The sequence below is a fragment of the Drosophila montana genome, unplaced genomic scaffold (assembly GCF_035044405.1).
Source record: "Drosophila montana isolate Dmon_TW-CO22-7 unplaced genomic scaffold, ASM3504440v1 contig_3733_1, whole genome shotgun sequence".
Classification (NCBI taxonomy): domain Eukaryota; kingdom Metazoa; phylum Arthropoda; class Insecta; order Diptera; family Drosophilidae; genus Drosophila; species Drosophila montana.
This window is the reverse complement of record NW_026998620.1, coordinates 7,895,045-7,911,813: the sequence shown is the minus strand read 5'-3', so window position 1 is coordinate 7,911,813 and position 16,769 is coordinate 7,895,045. Positions and strand designations below refer to the sequence as shown.

Sequence of the window (16,769 nt, the reverse complement as noted above, 5' to 3'; positions counted from 1 at the left end):
CCTGTTTCCTTTACCTTGTCCAAGTGTGCTCCGGTCTTAAGCACCGGACAAGCGTTGGCCTGGCGCTGTGCGAGCTGAAAGTTAATTAGCTTGTCAGTGTTTAAGACATATTAAAGCTGCTGCCAAAAGCCATCGCAATGAATTGTTAGGGCTAGGCAAATCGTTGGACAACACGTAATATTCATTAGTCACATGGCTACGGGGCGTATGAGTAATATTAAGTGCAGCCATCTAAGCAGCGCCGAATACATATTAATCTTCAGCTGATTTTGGTGCAATTTGCAGCTTAAGTGGCAATTAATAGAGGGCCGTAATTTAAGCACTTGAATGTAATCAACCCGCTAATTGGCAATAAATCAAACTCAGTTTACCTGCTCTTCTAGCCAACGCAAATATGCACTTAAGCCTTTGCTATATAATATGCATAATTATGTACGTCAGCGCTTGAGACTGAGATTACGAGTCTGTGCAACAACAACAACAGCAGCAGGTGCGGCAGATGAGGCAGCTGTGACAGCGCTATGTCTATGGCAACATGATTCTTATCCTGGCGCCGGCTCATCTTCATCTTATCGTCAAAATGCCATCTCACCTGCAGCTGACGTTTTCGGTCGTCTCTTAATCAACGCGTTTTATCACCAAGATTTTATTTTCGGGCTAAATAAACTATTAGGAAAACTCATTTTCATGAGAACACACTTTAATTGCTGTTGCCGCTGCTGCTCGTGAACGGCTGCGGATACGCGAACCAGCAACAATAACGAGCATAAGGCTCCGGTATCTCTGCGGTGTGGCATTTGGCAAACGGCGTTACTTGTAAATTTAACGCAAATTGTCTGTAACATGAGCTGTTCGACTGAGGTGTCGCGGGTGCGGTTCGGTTCGGCGCCGTGCGGTGCGAGGCTGACTACACTGCGGGTGACCCTGTAAGTGCCAACAGCAGAGGCGGCCATTAAATTTTCACGAATTTTGTGTCTGTGTGTGTGTGCGGTGTGTGTGCAGCAAACCCAAGCAGACATTTGCACAGGCAATCTGCAAGCAGGCAGCAAAGCGTAGTAGAGGATTATAAATGGCGACAAAAGTGTCGCAAACAATTTGACACCTTGAGATAAAGATACAGATTGTATAATATACAAATATTACTATTACACCATTGCTTAGCGCTGCAATATTTTTTAAAAAATCAATAGTCGATTTTTGCTGTTATCGATAGTAACGATAACAGCACTTGCAGACAATATTCCATGCTCTAATTGGCAATATTATTATCAATAACATTCTTAAGCTCGACTATTATGTCAAGCTTAAGAAATGTTATTTAAGACTTTTATAGTTGCGAAATGACTACACTTCATCTAGAACAGATAGAATCTAGCGAAAACAATTGATTTTTATAATCTCATGAAACCTAATTCTTTAATTTATGTATACCCAAATTTCGATAACTCTTACTGAATTAGCAATATATTTTCTTTAAATAGCGTTCTCAAAAGCAAATCTAAAAGCAGAAGCTTGATGAATGTAATATATACTTGCCAGTTTAAATAAACAATCCTTGATGTCTGCTGCCAGCAAGTTTCTTATGCTTTCACACTTGTCACCTGTATAGGTGTGTGTGCTTTTGCGTGAGGTTATTAGCGTAATGTTGTATGGCTCTTTGGGCCGTCTGTCTGCCGCCAGCTGAAGGAGTATTTGATGTCGTCATCATCGTCTTTGTCGAACTTCCCGGTCTCAACGCATTTAGTTGTTGGCATCCTTGGAGAGCAATTTGCAAAAGACCAGAGCTGCGGTTTCCATGTGCCCTGAGTCCCACCGCCCCGCCATGGTAGTCGGTTACACCTGTTCATTGTGTATATATTACTAGACAACTTGTTTACATGGCAGTTGCGCGGATTATTACGGCCATTTTGCGGTTTTTGATCGTTCTAGTTGCACAATATGTAATTAAAACCTGCATTTTAATATGCCAACACAGACACACTCACGCACACCACGACAATTTGAAGCGTTTAGCATTGAAACAAAGTGCTGTAAATTAACATAATGCCTAGGCAGACAAACGAACGAACAGAACGACAACAATAACAACAAATGTCGCCAAAAAAAATACAAAAATATTTATGCCAATGCAAATGGCGTCTGCATAAAATTTATTGACACTTTACGAGTGCTGTGCATTGTCATTTTCATGGCTAAGCGGCTGACGGTGTGTGCGGGTGGTGGGTACTGGGTGGGGGTAGTGGGTATGGGGGTTGGCATTTGGCGGGCTTGTTGGGAATGCTGAATGGTGAATGCGGCACTGTGCAGGTCTCTTCCGTTTGTCAGATTTCGTTGCGGTTGACATTGTTACGCCCATGGCCACGCCCTTAGAGCCACCCTGCTCCTAGACCAAGTACCCCATGCGTTTATCGCATAGTCCTACAAGCGTATGATGGCATCCTTGGGTCTGGTATCCTGGTTTCTGCTGCCGCTGCTGTTGCTGCTGTTTCTGCTGTTTTTCCTGTGATTCGTTCTCGTTTTAATGAGCAAACTTTTGGCATGTGCGCTGTTTATTTGCAGTTTAGCAATCAGCTCGCATCCTAGCAACAAATGCAGATAAAAGCGAGTGCGTCGCATAACAATTCATCTACAATCGTTGCGCAGCAAAAATTGTCGACATAATGAGTGTGGGATTTAGTAGCACACACATCATGCAAATATAAGCCAGTTACGGTCTGATTTACGTAACATTTAAATACATAATTGACTACGTATGTTGTTGTCGGCTGTAATTAATTCAATTAAATTTGCATGCGCTGTCATCAATTATATATTTTGCTCACATCTCGGGCAGCTCAAACAACTATCATGAGTTTTAAACTTGACTTGTGATTTAATTTAATTTCAATATTTATAGCATACTTTTTGAAGCTACACAGACTAGGGAACATCGAGTTATGTAAAGGATGTGGATTATAGTTTCTCGCCTGGCAGTACAGTCTGAGAAGTAGTCTTAACAAACAATATTTATTAATTAATTAAATAGGCCAATTTTAAAAAACTAATTATGAAACATTTATAGAGCAAGTTGGTATAATGTATCACGATGCTATTGAGAGAAAGTAGATTACTAGTGAAGCATACTTTACTAAACCCAAACGCACAGACATTTCCTGTGCTTCATAGTAAATCTAAATAATTACATATTATATTTATTTTATAATCAATTATTATAACATAGAAAGTTAATGCAATCCGCCTTAATGTAATTCCGTAGAGTCGTAACGAATGCGGCCCTTTGAAAAATAGTTTCACAAAATCCACAGCAATCCACTTTGAAACCCTCAACATTTGTGCAAACTTCTGTATAACATATTCCGTGTGCTTGTGCATATGTTGTATTTAAATTTAAATGTTTTGCAGACAGCATCATTTAAATTTGCGCTCGAACTACACAAGTTCAGCTGGGCTACCCACAATGGCAAATAGGAACAAAGCCCAAATACTTTAACAAAACCGAAAACCAAAAATATATTGCAAACGCGCTGCACATTTTAAATATGTACAGCATTGAAATTAACGAGAAGGCGTAACCGCAAGATCTGGTCTGCCCTTTTTGAACTCGATTGCTGCAAATGATCACGAAATCAGAATCATAATCAAAAGAGTAAATGAAAATCAAACAAGTAAAAGAGTTCCATTTGGGACTGCCCGACTACCCTGTACATTAAGCTGCCGTAACACCAATAGCAGTTCCTTCTACACACACTTAGAGCCTCCTTAGCCTTAGTCCCACACTATGATTAACGTACGGATCAAGGAATAGTCGGACAGACGGACGGACGGACGCATCATAGCCTACCAAGAATTTATTTACCTATTGGGAACGGAACAAGCACTCTTCTGCTTGTTGTATACTATTATACAAAATTAATGTGGTAGGGTTATACAATTTGCGCGTCAGGATTTGAATCACCGAGCAGAAGCATGGTTAACAGGTTTAGCAAAGCGGATTAAAATGCGCTCAAAGTTAGAAGAACGCTGGGGCAAGTTTTAACTGCAATCACCTTGAAAATGCACACGATGCGTATTGCGCGTGGGTTCTTCTATGTATGTGTGTTTGCTGAGCGTGCTTGGCAAAGCAAAACTCACTAAGGGGAAAGCTGTGCACAATTGCCGCGCTTAAAATTTCCAACACACACATACACACCCACACACACACAGACAGGCACGCACCGACAATAATTGATACGTTGTGCGTGCCTGTGTTTGCTCTCTGAGTGCAGCTTAGGTACAACAGTTTGCTCTGTAGTTGCTTAATTTCATTATGGAAAAAACATGTTGGCCCCACACACCTTATCTCAGCTGATGGACAGGCTAACTAAAGCAGAGCACCTGTCATAAGCACTGAAGCGTTTTTCCATGTTGTGCGTCAGGCTGATATATATACACATATGCTTACTCACACACCTGCGCACGCACGCATACACACATACGCACACATAGACATGCATATAGAAATCATTAACATCATGTATTTGTCTTTCGTCTATACCCAAAACCCCCGCTTCCCCCACTCCAACTTAATAAATACACCGAACTCAGTGGCCGCCACAGCGCATTTGAAGTCGCCCAGCATTGAGGGCGTGGGCGTGGGCGCTGGCGAGCCATGGATGCAGCCGGTTGTGGCATACTTGGAGGCGCCGGTGCGGCCCACAAAATCGCCAAGTAGGTGGCGCCACTAGCAAAACTCAATTTCTCTCGCTCGCTCTCTCTCTCTCTCTCTCTTGATGTGTGTGTGTGTGCTTCCCGCGCCCGTAGTTAACAGTTAAATTTAAGTGTCTATCTGTAGTTGAAAGTTGACTTAGTTGAAATTGAAACCGCTTTCTAGTTGTAAATACATCAACACACCACACACACGCAAACATACAAACACACACACACACACACACACACACACAGACACACTGACACACTAGCGCACAGCCATGGCTGATATACAAACAGTTCAACTCTTGTTTTACTGCTACGTTTTGTGTATGTGTTTGTTATGTTGTGTGTGTCTATTGTCTATTGTCTAACCATTGCAACGACTTGTAACTACTCGACTTATCAATGCCAAAAACCGCACACAAACTTTACCCGTTTGTGGGCAACTTTCTTCCCCCTCCTCTCTCTTTCTGTGTCATTTTCTCTTTCTCGTTCCCTGTAAGCAGAATGTGATCAGACGTTTGTCTCGCGCATCGGAGGGCCACAGAACGGCAGCTTCACGGCGCCGCTGCTGCATAACCATCGGAATCATTCGCGCCAATGCCTCTACACATTCTTAGCAGGACCTGGTCAGCGCGTCGAAGTAGTTTTTAAATCCTTTAATTTAAGAGGAAGTCCGCCAGAGTAAGTTTATTATTTATTTTAATACTCGTTCGCAAAGTGAGAGGAGTATATTGGATTATTGCTGTCCGTCCGCGAATTATCTCGGCGCAATTCAAGTTAAGAAAGCCTTACTTTTCTACAATTCTGAAGCAGGTTAATTTAATATATCTACTCTGTGAACTGTGAACGAGTACTACTCAGTCGGTGATAGCCGACTGTAACATTTTAACTTGTTTAATCTTACTTTTATTATTATAAACTTCACAGCGGTTCGGCCGTCGGTGAGTTACCAAGGTGAGTAATTAATTAAGTAATTGATGAAAACTTAATTTGAGTTTCGATAACGCCTTGCAGTTGTGTTCATGAGTACATGGATATCTACTCGGAGGTGCAATCGTCCGAACCAGCGGAGCTGATCAATTCCCCCTTCGGCGGCCGCTATTGTGGCGCAATACCGCCGCGTCGTCGCATTTCCATGTACCGCGCCGTTGCCATTTCATTTTTTAGCAACAAGAATGTGTCGACGGACCTGTTCGAGGGCACATTTCGCTTTATAAATGCATGTAAGTGCACCCCATGGCGTCTATTGTTATGAGCAGTTAAACCCTAATCGTATGCCCTTCACAGCGGAATATGAAATTGGTATACCCATTGCTGGATCGCCATGTTCCTACACGATAACGCCTAGCATGAGTATCAATAAAACTGGCGCACTCATATCGCCAACCTATCCAGGTGCCTATCCGAAGGATATGTCATGCACATATCAATTTCTTGGTGAATCGAATCAAAGAGTTAGATTAGAGTTTCGTGATTTTGATCTGTTTTTTGGTGGACCACAGTGAGTACCCCTAATGCTGTACAAATTCACACAAGACACACACGCACACACACACACACACACACACACACTCTCAAAAAAGTTTCCAGTCAAAATCAAAGCAAATTCTGGATATTATTGCGGTATTTGCCTTGACATGCAGCTTCCACTGACACCACACACACACACACACACACACACACACACACACACACACGCACAAAGAATCATATTTTCGTACTATCTGCAAGAATTGCCTATTTAAATTCTACGTAAATTCTATTCTATTTATATATGTACGCTCTATTCCAATTGCTATTACAATCTATTCGTCTACAACAAAATTATTGTTTACTATCATCATCAACAACAACAACAATAACAACAATAACTACAACAATATACAAAAAAAAAAAAAAAAAAACAGCTGCCCATTTGACTATGTGAAAGTGTACGATGGTCCAGATAATTCGTCAGCATTAATCGGTACATATTGCGGACAGCAAAGAAACTTAGTATTGTATTCGAGCGAGTCGAGCCTTTTTGTTCATTTTTATACCCTGCCGCGCACCGCAAATTCGCAAAATCGTGGCTTTAAAGGAATTTATGAATTTAGCGAAAGTTTTGTTAAATTAGATTTTATACGTAAGTATTATCCAGCGATAAACCATATAATCTACATTTAATTTACAGTTGCCATTTCCCCCATAACTGCGGCCATTTTGTTGGCATTGCAGCTCAGCAAAATGGCCGCCACGCACACATTTAACGGTTCCGTGTATGTGTTTGATGCACGTTTCCACTCAGTGGCTTTTTGTCAATTTTTGTTGCATTTTATTAACATTCGGTTTACTGGACACTCACTAATCTAATTTATCTACAACTTAAATCTCTCTCCCTCTCTCTGTATATCGTCTGTCTCTACTATGTATTCCAATTCTAAAAACTACGTATTCTGCTGCAAATGTTTGCTAATTAAATGCAACAATAAATACACAAAAAAAATTAATATAAATGTATGCCAACAATTTATTGCGTCCATCAGGTGAAAATGATGGCATTCACATACGTGGCTCAGAATGTGATCAAAAGATTTTATCGAAGAAGGAATCAACTGGTTTTGTGCTCTCACCCAACTATCCCTATCCATATATACCAAAAACTGTGTGTAGGTGAGTGTAAACTAAATAAATCTTTGGCAGATATATATAAACTAATATCGATACTTCATATCCATATGCTTCGCAGATATTTCATCTATGGCATGCAAGATGCACAGCATCTGGAGCGTGTGCGTCTCGAGTTTATCTCTTTCAACATACCCAAAGTGGAGCACAAGGACAAGAGCGAGTGCGCCCACGCAAATTGAACACATTATGACAAACTAACGGCAATTAATGTCCATGTCTTTTTCTTTTTAGATCCAACTGTACTGATGGCTATCTAAAGGTCTATCTGAAGGGCCAAGAGACGGCCGATGCGTACGACAAGTTCGATTACGAGCTGTGCGGCAATGAGACGCAGCGCGTCATTAGCGATGGGCCCCGTCTGGCTATGGTGTTCAGTTCGGGTGAGCTGCAGGGGCGCGGCTTTAAGGGCAAGTACATATTCGAGACGGAATACAAAATACCGGGCACGGCGGCACCGGACGGCACCTGCAGCTTTACGTATGTGAGCAGCTCAAAGAAACGCGGCGAGCTGAACAGCCCGCGATATCCCTCCAACTATCCGTCAGACACGAACTGTTCCTACTTGTTCTTGGCCGAGCACAACGAGCAAGTTACCATTGTATTCGACCACTTCAAGATCAAGGCCGACAACAATGGAAACGCCACTGCGGGCTCTTATGGGTAAGTTGAGAAAGCTCCAGCTGCAGGAATCAGCCGATGTCAATGTCTCGATCGCTTGCAGCTCCGGTGCCTGCTTTGAGGATTGGCTGGAAATGTATGTGGTGTATCGGGATAACAACGATCGCCTGCTGGGTCGCTATTGCGGTTTAACAGCACCCGGACCCGTTGAGAGTCCACGAGGCGCGGTTGGTTTACGTATCACATTGCACACGGATCAGGAGAGCGTGGCCAGCGGCTTTAAGGCGCGCTATTTCTTTGAGTCGGCCAAATCCGATGCGGGCGACTGTGGCGGCAACTTCAGCAACGAGGACTCGGGCATCATCACCTCCCCGAACTATCCGGCTGGCTACAAGGCGCCAGGTCGTGGCATGGCCTCCAATGCCTGCAACTGGGTGATGACCGCGCGCGCCGGCTACAAGCTGTCCATCAACTTTGAGCAGTTCGGGCTCGAGGGCGATCCGGCGAGTAAGCACAATAGCTATCACCATCCACAGCTATATACTCACCACTATATATTCCCAGATCGTGGTTGTCCCGCCGCTGTGCTGCGGCTCTGGGTAAATGTCGATTCGGATCAGCCGCCTCTGGAGCTGTGCGGCGAGAAGCCCCCCATTGAGCACTGGCATTATATATCCACTGGCCAAACAGCGCGCATCAGTTTCACCACCAGCGACAAGACCGTCGGTGCACAGGTGGGCATTGGGCATTGGGTGTTGGCATTGATATGCTGTGGGGCAGCGGAAGTGCAGGTTTTTGGGGTTTGCCATTTGGCAATGCCCAGCTGAGTAAAATGCAAAATTAACGAGCCTTTTATTTATTCAGGGCTTCCGCATTGTATGGACCGAGATACAGGACTCTGGCCCGGGACCACCATCGATTGGGCTGCTCTGCGAGTCCACCTACCACTTCCAGTGTGCGGCGGGCTACTGCATATCGGACAAGCTGCGCTGCGACGGCGTCAAGAACTGCGGTCCCGGCGATGATAGTGACGAATTGCATTGTGAGTCGTGAGTGAGTCGAACGGTTCAGTTCAATTTTTATTTTCCTTTTGATATACTTTGTGCTTTGTTTCTGTTTATAAATACTAAATATTTACATACTTATGTTTCGTTTTATCGTTGAGTTTGTGTTTTCAGTGCGTCCTCTGAGCGACCATGAAAATCGTATAAGTAATCCCTTAGTTTATATTCCATGATTTCCATTTGGTTTGTCGTTCGATAATACATAAAGTCTATTTGTTTATTACGCTTTTCATTTGTTTATAACAGCCTCGAAAACTTGAACCCGACGAAACACTTGCTAAAAACTATATCAATTAAATGTGCTAACTAACCAAAAATAACTTTAAACTAATACTAACCAAATTAAAAACGAAATTAACTCAGTACTCAAAACAATTTGAGGCCTACAAACTCTAAGCACCAAAATTTCAACAGCCTCTGTATGGTGTTTATTTTTGTTTTTCTTCATTTTCATGGCCAGAATTTTTGTACATACAATTTACAATTGTTAATTAAGGTTCACCCATTCAAGAACTCACCCTAAGCTATGCATAATTCTTGTTCTACCTACACAAACATGTTAAATGGCATACTTTATCGTACAATACCAAAACCACAGCGCTCTCAGTAATAACAACAGCCACGCCCACACTAAAACTATCTCTCTTTCTCACTTGTCTTCCTCTATTTCTCTTTATTCTCTGTCTTTCTTTAATATACTTTCTCGATGTGATTTTCCACTTAAACCAACTGAAAACTAACAAACTTTACTTAACATTTGAAACTCCTTTAAATAATCTGAAACAAATACCTGAAACAACCCGTGACAATTACACAGGTGACGCAAACTCCACGCATTTGCCCACATTTCTGCAGACATTCGTTTTAGCAATTATGGCTTTAGTCTTGAATACGTACAACTAAAACGTAACTAAAACTAAATCTAAAAAAAAACGAACTTAAATCAAAAACATTTTCAATTGGATGGAAAAGTGATGAAAGCTTTTAAAATAACATAATAAAAAAAAACAAAAAAAATTTGTAATAATTTTTGCAAGCATAAATTACACGCCAAGTAAATGCTAATGTATAAGATTAAAAAAAATGCATAATACTTTTGGTCACATATAGTATAACACGTGAGTCCTGCATAAACTTGTCTCAAATCGCTGCACACGCCCACAACGCCCACAGCCACAATCACGACATGCACAGAACCCACCCACCTAAAAGTGACCCACACACAGTCCACCAAAACTCTCAAATTGAAAACTTGCCACGTTTGAATAATGCATCGTTCTAGAAAGATATTGCATTAATTAGTATCAAATATAAATACCCTCTCCAAATTTGTACTCTTTGGTTGCATATTTCAGTTTTCAGTAGCATTTGGAAATCGTTTCAAAGCATGTTGATGAAGTATTTCTTTATAATTCTGGCTTTTTTATGTTCTGCTCTTAACTGTCTTTCCCCAATATCAAATGATAAACTGAGCTGCATTCTCAAAACAGTTATCTTAATAAAAACCATCTGCTAATAATATCCATTAAACGAAAAACTTTAATGCCAACACATCCACTGCACAGCAGTGCAGACAACATAATCTGCCAACTAGCTAGATAATCATTTATACATTATCTTAGCATCATTTACATTTATCATAATCAAAGAGTTTGGAAGCCTATGTGTATAGTATTTTGACAGCTATCTGTATTAACAAATGCTATATATATTTGTTTTGTACTTTGGTTTATTTACGTATCAATTCCCAAATTAGGTATCACGGAAGCGGCCGAGGAGGATCACGACGTCCTAATTATAATAACACTAGTCGTCGTCTCGTCCCTAATCTGTCTCCTATGCACACTCTGTCACTCCAGAAGAAAACGTAGAAATCATGCGCGTCAATTGGGTTTACATCGGAATGCACACTATGACTCACAGACGAGCGCAACGGGTAAGGGAAGCGGCGTCAAAGGATCGCAAAATGTTTTGTCTTGAGTTTTTGTTTCCATTATGATTTTAGGTTTCCTTTGATTTCGTTTTGTCCTTTATAGTTTTGAGGTAATCACAAGAAACGCTTCGAAATAGTTCGAACTATAATACTTTGCCCATCTAAATCTTTCGTAGCTGGTCTTAGCTCCAGTCGACGTCATTTGCAGAGTGGAGGGGCGAGCATTGCGGGCAGCCTGCACGGCATTAACAGCGGCACCTTGATCATTCCACCCGCGCCCCTGCCACCCACCAGCGTGCCACCACCCCCGCATATATGTATAGCCGGCATTGACATGTCACACGGCCTGATGTCCAACGACGAGGACGATGATGATGACGACGATTTGGAGCTGGACGAGGATCAGCTGGCGGCGGATATATTCATAAACGATGTGCATTTCGACGAGGATAATATCGATCATGTAAACCAAATGGCAAACGTTTAACTATGTTTATAAGCATTTTTATCGATAGTTTCAGCTATAGAGCGCTTTAGATTAGGACGTGCCCAGTCAGGGGGTACGTAAGGGGTAAGTTGGAGTTGAATGTCTATATACATACATACTGACTGCGACAGACAGCAGAAAGAACTTGAACAACAAGAACAAAAATTTAAAAGTTAACAATACCTAAAAGACGAAAAATTATGCAAAAGTGCGAATTGATTAAGACATAAATTTAGTAAGCTATAAAGAAGGCGCAAATAAACGTAAAAAGTACAGTAGGGCGTAAACATTGTAGTAGCGATTAACGATAAACGATAAACGATGAACAAAGAAGACAGACAACAAATAATAATTACATTTAAATATACATACATACTATATTATACACATAGCGACTATGGGGGACAGAGAAATGCGAAACGCACATTGATGATGGTTGAGGAATGGAAAACCCAAGCGGCGAATATGTAAAGCATTTTCTTAGCCACAAGAGACCGCAAAAAGTTGTTGATTTTTATATTTGATACGAGTAATATTTAGGTGAAGCATAAATTGAATTAATTATACAACAAAACAAAACAAAAAAAACAGAAAAAAACCCACATACACACAATGAATAAATAAATTTGAACGCAGGCAAAATAAAAACATTCAACTTATTAAAGGGCATAAAACAATAAAGTAAATACCTAAAGTATATATATATATATATCTATACAGGCGCGAATAACTTTTATTTACACATTTTTTTACAATAAGCAAAACACACACAAAATTATACATTTCTCGCCACAAGACCGATTAAGCTCAAGTTTAACATGTTTATAAATTGAAGTTTTTAACAAAAATAATAAAAAAAAAAAAAAAACATAAGACATACATACAAGAAGATTGCATAAATAAAAGAATTAGTGACTATCAAACCTGTATCTTCCAGCAAAAGTTAAACGTAAAATCCTTTAATTGAGAGATTTGTATAAATAAATGAACATATTAATACAAACAAATTAAAAAGCGTCATTTGTCGTGCGCTTTAAATTCCAAAGTCGATAAATTCAAAGATTTTTGTCTATTTAAGCACATTTTTATAGACATTTAAATGGAATGTTGCAGCGACATTAAGAAACGATTAAAACAAAACTATTTATAAAAATGTACACGCTAAAGAGAACGATAATAAACACTTATACAGTAAATTAAAATCCAAAAGCTAACTCTAATAACAAATCACTGAATTGAAAATGAAACTATTTCTGCCAATCGTTGAGTAAAAATATTAATAATAATTATTTTTTCTTTAGTTCAGAATTAGTTTATGCTATACTTTTCTTCGAAAGAAAACGAATATTAAGGTAAAACATTATAGTTTATATGATTTTAAAATGAGAGTTTTTAAAATGATAAAACATAAATGAAAATTTGAGGAAATAAAAGAATTATTGGTTTCATAGCGCTCGTACATTTTGCATAAAGAAAAAATTTAAAAAAAAAAGCTTAAATAAATGAGAAAAATTTAAACAGTTCAACGTAAAAATCGCTAAAGATAAAAATATGTAGGTGTTTAATAAAAACATTATAAATAAATCAAATACATTAAAGAAATAAAACGTTGTTAAATTGTTTGCAAAATGCATAAAGATCAACTATTTCATAAGAAATAGTAAATTATTTTTAAATAATTGCAAAATAAAAATAAATAAATATTTAGTTTAAGTGTATACATTTTGTTGTTGTATGACATTAAAATGAACCCCAATTAAATTAGTTAATTAAAAAATTGAATTTGTGTTCTAGCAATTAAAACAAAGAAATTAAAGAATTAAAAAAAACTATTTACTAAACATATAAAAATTTAATAAAAATGTTCGAGAAACACACGACAAAATCCCCGTGAAATGTTCTAAGCGTTTACTCAAAAGAAAAACACAACGTTAAATTAAACAAGCAAGTGTTAAATTTACATTTAAATCTATAATTAAGCAAGGCAAACCAATGAAAGATAAGTTATACTAAACAAATATGTAAAGCCTAAACCAAAATGAAACAAATCTTAACCCAAGCGTATGCATTGGCATAGATCGCAGCGCTTTAGCAAAAGATAGTTGATTAAAACGCAAACTTTTAAAATTGAACAAAAACACCTACAAAAACAATTCCATGTTAACATTAAATATAAATAAAGGTAATTAAATAAATGAATACTAAACCAAATCCAACTGTCATTATTATTTATTATTATTTTATTTTGATTTTAAATAAAATGGTTATCATGCAAAAAAAATTAAATTAAGTGCTCTCTTCAAAATCTGGAAAAGAAACCTTTTAAGATGACATGGTACAAAATCGTGTGAACATTTATTATAAAGCTATTTCATTTTTGCAAATAAATACAGCTTAAATGCCATATAACTTCAAAGTGGCCCACAACAAGAGAGTGGTTTGCAGAACAATTCATTATTAAAAATGTTTCAGTTTTTAATTTTGCGAATTCAAACGAAATTTTGACAACATTTTGTTTATGGCCTCCGCATCGCCGTCGACTGTAGCCTTATCCTGTTCCAAGATTTGCTCAAAACTCTTTTGCTTAGTACCGACCAAATAAAAGTCCTCATCGGCTATTGTAACCCGACCGTCGGCATCAGGTGCTTTGCCTTCATAAATGTCCAGAGCTTTGAAATCAAAAACTACAGTGAGACGGTCAGACAGACTACAGTGACAGGCCATAAGACCGCAATGGCAGTAACTCACCCATGCTCTTAATTAGTTTGCCATCGACATCCGTAAAATTAAACTGAAATGTGTTGACCACAGTGCGCTTTTCGGGATCCGACTCCTTGAGCTTGTTGCGTATTTTCTCAATAATTTCGTCGCTTTTCATGCTTATGGAATGTGGCTGAACGAAGCACAAGTGGAGCGTTTGAGTGCAGCTGCTTGACTAAATCAACCGCAGACGCCAATTGAAACGAAGACTGCGGATTACCGCAGGCGATCTCGTTGTGGCTTTGCATAATTCTTAATTAAAGTCAATTTGTTTGATAGAGACATGATTGACAATATTGATACAGGGCATGAGAAAATCCAAATCGTCTAGCCAAACACTCGGATAGAATTAAAGGGCAGTTCAATTAGATACATATATTTTGATAGGTAAACTCTATTGCTACTAAATAAAACTTAGTATATGACCAGTGGATGAACGCTTATGTAAATTAGGGCTTCCATAACTTTAGCAGGCCGTCTTCACTATAACTGGCCAGAAGATTCTGATGTGGATGATGTGTTAGGCCAATGACGTCTTTCTCGTGTACCTAAAAACAAAGCAAATGCTTGAGGCTGATTACAGATAAACACACAATAATACTTACATTTAGAGTACGCTCCAGCTTGCCTGAGGAGACCGAGAAACAATATAGCACTTGATCTTCGCCAGCGCAGTAAATGAATTCGCCTCGGGGAGAAAGGGTTGCTGAGATAAAGGCACCGCCCTCGCGTTTACCCGATGAGAACGATCGTACAATTTGCCCCTGCATGTTCATAATGACAACCGTGTTAGATCTATTGCAGACGATGAAATGTTCCGGATTCTTGGGCAATATAAGCACTGTGTTGACGGCCAGCTCGTTGCCTAATGGTTTATATGTAGCTACGCATTCAGTGGTCTTAAGTGACCAGACCTTGACGGTGCCGTCAGAGGATGCACTTAGGACACTGTGGCCATCCGGTGTAAATGTTGTCTCGTTGACAAATGAGGTGTGGCCCTTAAACTCCTTAAGCATTTTACCCGACTTGAGACCATGCAGCCGCACAGTGTAGTCAAAGGAGGCACTGAGCACTTGGCTGTTATCGCGGGAGAACTGCAGACAGGTGATGCCTTTGGTGTGTGCTTTTTCGAACTTACGCAGACATTGACCGGTGATGATGCGCCATACCTTTACCTGGCCATCCTGAGCGCCAGATGCAACCATCTCGGAATCACGCGAGAAGGTTAATGCCAGCACGGCTTGCTCCATCATCATGAACTGGTCCTGCGCCTGGTATTTCAAATCTTTACGTACTTTGCCTGTGGTAAAATTCCAAACTTCTAAAAAGCCATCTACACTGCCTGTTATCAGATACTGTCCATCTGGTGAAAACTGTGCGCACTCTACATGTGACTTTTCACCGAACTTGATTTGTCGGAACAGCTGCGTGGGATACATTTCCTCCTCTTGATCTTTCATGGCTGCTTTACCGCGGAACAAATCGATGGTGGTGCCGGGCGGAAGAAGACCTTGATGTTGTTGCCATTTGAGCGCCTGGCCAAGCAACGCCAACAGCCTTGACGAGGGCACCACGTGCACCTCGCCACTCAACTCCTGGGCAATAGCCGTGCGCCGCTTCTCCTTACTGCTGCCCTCCGCATAGGCCTCGCGGGGATCAAAATACGCACGCTGCAACATGTTCTCTGAGGGATAAACTGCATAAATAGGGTTTCTTTAGAGAAGTTATGATACCCACCTAGATGTATGTACCGCTCGGGCTCATGCTGTTTCAACATGCTCATCGGGTCCGTTTGGCGGAGTAGAGAACGGGCGGCACCCAATTCTCGCAGCTCTATTAATTCCAAGACAATTTGCTCATACAGATTGAGAAGCTTTTTGTCGGGCAGCTTTAACGATTGTGTTACTTTGAGTACTGTGTCCCAGTGTCCATTCGATATGTCCTGCACAAAGCCGTCGACGCTGTCTACTGTGTTGAGCGAGACGCCAGTTTCCTCCTGGAAGGCAGCAAAATATTATTTATGTTTAATTTAGGAGCTTCAATCTTACTTGTAAAGTTTGTAGCGTTTTAAGAAGATTTGATTCCTTCAGATATTGTTGAATTAGACGAATAACGCTGAAAGAGGTGTGTTCAATAATCGGATTATATAATACAGGATTGTTTATACTTACTCTGCTGATTCTATTTCGATTGACATGATTAATTGTTAAACGCTTTTAGGTGGTATTATTTGTTCTAGATTCTTAACACAAAAACGCGTCTTTTCTGCATCGAATCGCTTGGAGCAAGTTCATTTGAACCAGTTGTTCATATGATTCTGTTGCTCATTTTGTCTATCCGAATTTATTACAGTTTGTTTACCTGTTATTAACAGTTGGTGCTAAAATTTTCGAAAGAAAAGAAATACAGAAAAAATGTTTTATGTAAACAAAATGAAGTGAGCAAATACATGTAATTTCAGCTGAAATCTTCTATGAATAATACCGTCGAAAAGGCTTAAGTTGATATTTAAGAGATTCGTTTATAAAAGAATGTTAAAAGATTT

The 16,769-nt window shown here is 39.8% G+C and overlaps 3 protein-coding genes across 12 annotated transcripts in view; 1 reads left to right on the top strand and 2 right to left on the bottom strand.

The window, feature by feature from the left end:
* Positions 1-13,675, top strand: part of LOC135435898 (cubilin) — a 53,360-nt gene extending 39,685 nt beyond the window's left edge. For 4 of the 9 annotated variants that reach the window (XM_064693149.1, XM_064693150.1, XM_064693151.1 and 1 more), the window contains 13 exons: positions 5,196-5,373; positions 5,620-5,646; positions 5,707-5,915; positions 5,980-6,193; positions 6,600-6,817; positions 7,218-7,344; positions 7,421-7,522; positions 7,594-8,022; positions 8,084-8,487; positions 8,545-8,714; positions 8,845-9,022; positions 10,801-10,980; positions 11,154-13,675. In XM_064693149.1, the coding sequence (XP_064549219.1) occupies positions 5,196-5,373; positions 5,620-5,646; positions 5,707-5,915; positions 5,980-6,193; positions 6,600-6,817; positions 7,218-7,344; positions 7,421-7,522; positions 7,594-8,022; positions 8,084-8,487; positions 8,545-8,714; positions 8,845-9,022; positions 10,801-10,980; positions 11,154-11,464 (2,747 nt within the window). In that variant the 3' untranslated portion in view covers positions 11,465-13,675. Of the gene's footprint in view, positions 1-5,195; positions 5,374-5,619; positions 5,647-5,706; positions 5,916-5,979; positions 6,194-6,599; positions 6,818-7,217; positions 7,345-7,420; positions 7,523-7,593; positions 8,023-8,083; positions 8,488-8,544; positions 8,715-8,844; positions 9,034-9,861; positions 10,012-10,800; positions 10,981-11,049; positions 11,088-11,153 lie in introns of those variants that run through there. The other 5 variants (XR_010437450.1, XM_064693152.1, XR_010437451.1 and 2 more) reach the window with 5 other exon arrangements.
* Positions 13,676-13,818: 143 nt separating this feature from the next.
* euc (eucalyptus) lies at positions 13,819-14,481 on the bottom strand. Of its 2 annotated transcripts, none has more exons than XM_064693156.1 (2): positions 14,213-14,481; positions 13,819-14,148 (listed from the first exon to the last, which is right to left on the bottom strand). In XM_064693156.1, the coding sequence occupies exons 1-2, from the start codon at positions 14,340-14,342 to the stop codon at positions 13,940-13,942; spliced, it is 339 nt and encodes a 112-aa protein (XP_064549226.1). In that variant the 5' UTR covers positions 14,343-14,481; the 3' UTR covers positions 13,819-13,939. The 2 variants fall into 2 exon arrangements, with proteins under 2 accessions (XP_064549226.1, XP_064549227.1); XM_064693157.1 differs by having other exon boundaries at positions 13,819-14,133.
* A 92-nt stretch (positions 14,482-14,573) lies between these two features.
* On the bottom strand, positions 14,574-16,449 carry Smu1 (Smu1 spliceosomal factor). The gene is made up of 5 exons (XM_064693155.1): positions 16,396-16,449; positions 16,273-16,339; positions 15,962-16,220; positions 14,830-15,908; positions 14,574-14,772 (listed from the first exon to the last, which is right to left on the bottom strand). The coding sequence occupies exons 1-5, from the start codon at positions 16,419-16,421 to the stop codon at positions 14,674-14,676; spliced, it is 1,530 nt and encodes a 509-aa protein (XP_064549225.1). The 5' UTR covers positions 16,422-16,449; the 3' UTR covers positions 14,574-14,673.
* Positions 16,450-16,769: the final 320 nt, after the last annotated feature.

Bases quoted from the DNA above. Each gene is read 5' to 3' on its own strand.
- euc (XM_064693156.1), bottom strand. From the start codon at position 14,342: ATGAAAAGCGACGAAATTATTGAGAAAATACGCAACAAGCTCAAGGAG. The intron at 14,149-14,212 runs GTGAGTTACTGC...GTCTCACTGTAG, and splicing joins CAAACTAATTAAGAGCATGG to TTTTTGATTTCAAAGCTCTG.
- Smu1 (XM_064693155.1), bottom strand. From the start codon at position 16,421: ATGTCAATCGAAATAGAATCAGCAGA. The intron at 16,221-16,272 runs GTAAGATTGAAG...GCTGCCTTCCAG, and splicing joins AAACGCTACAAACTTTACAA to GAGGAAACTGGCGTCTCGCT. The intron at 15,909-15,961 runs GTGGGTATCATA...TTTATCCCTCAG, and splicing joins CGAGCGGTACATACATCTAG to AGAACATGTTGCAGCGTGCG.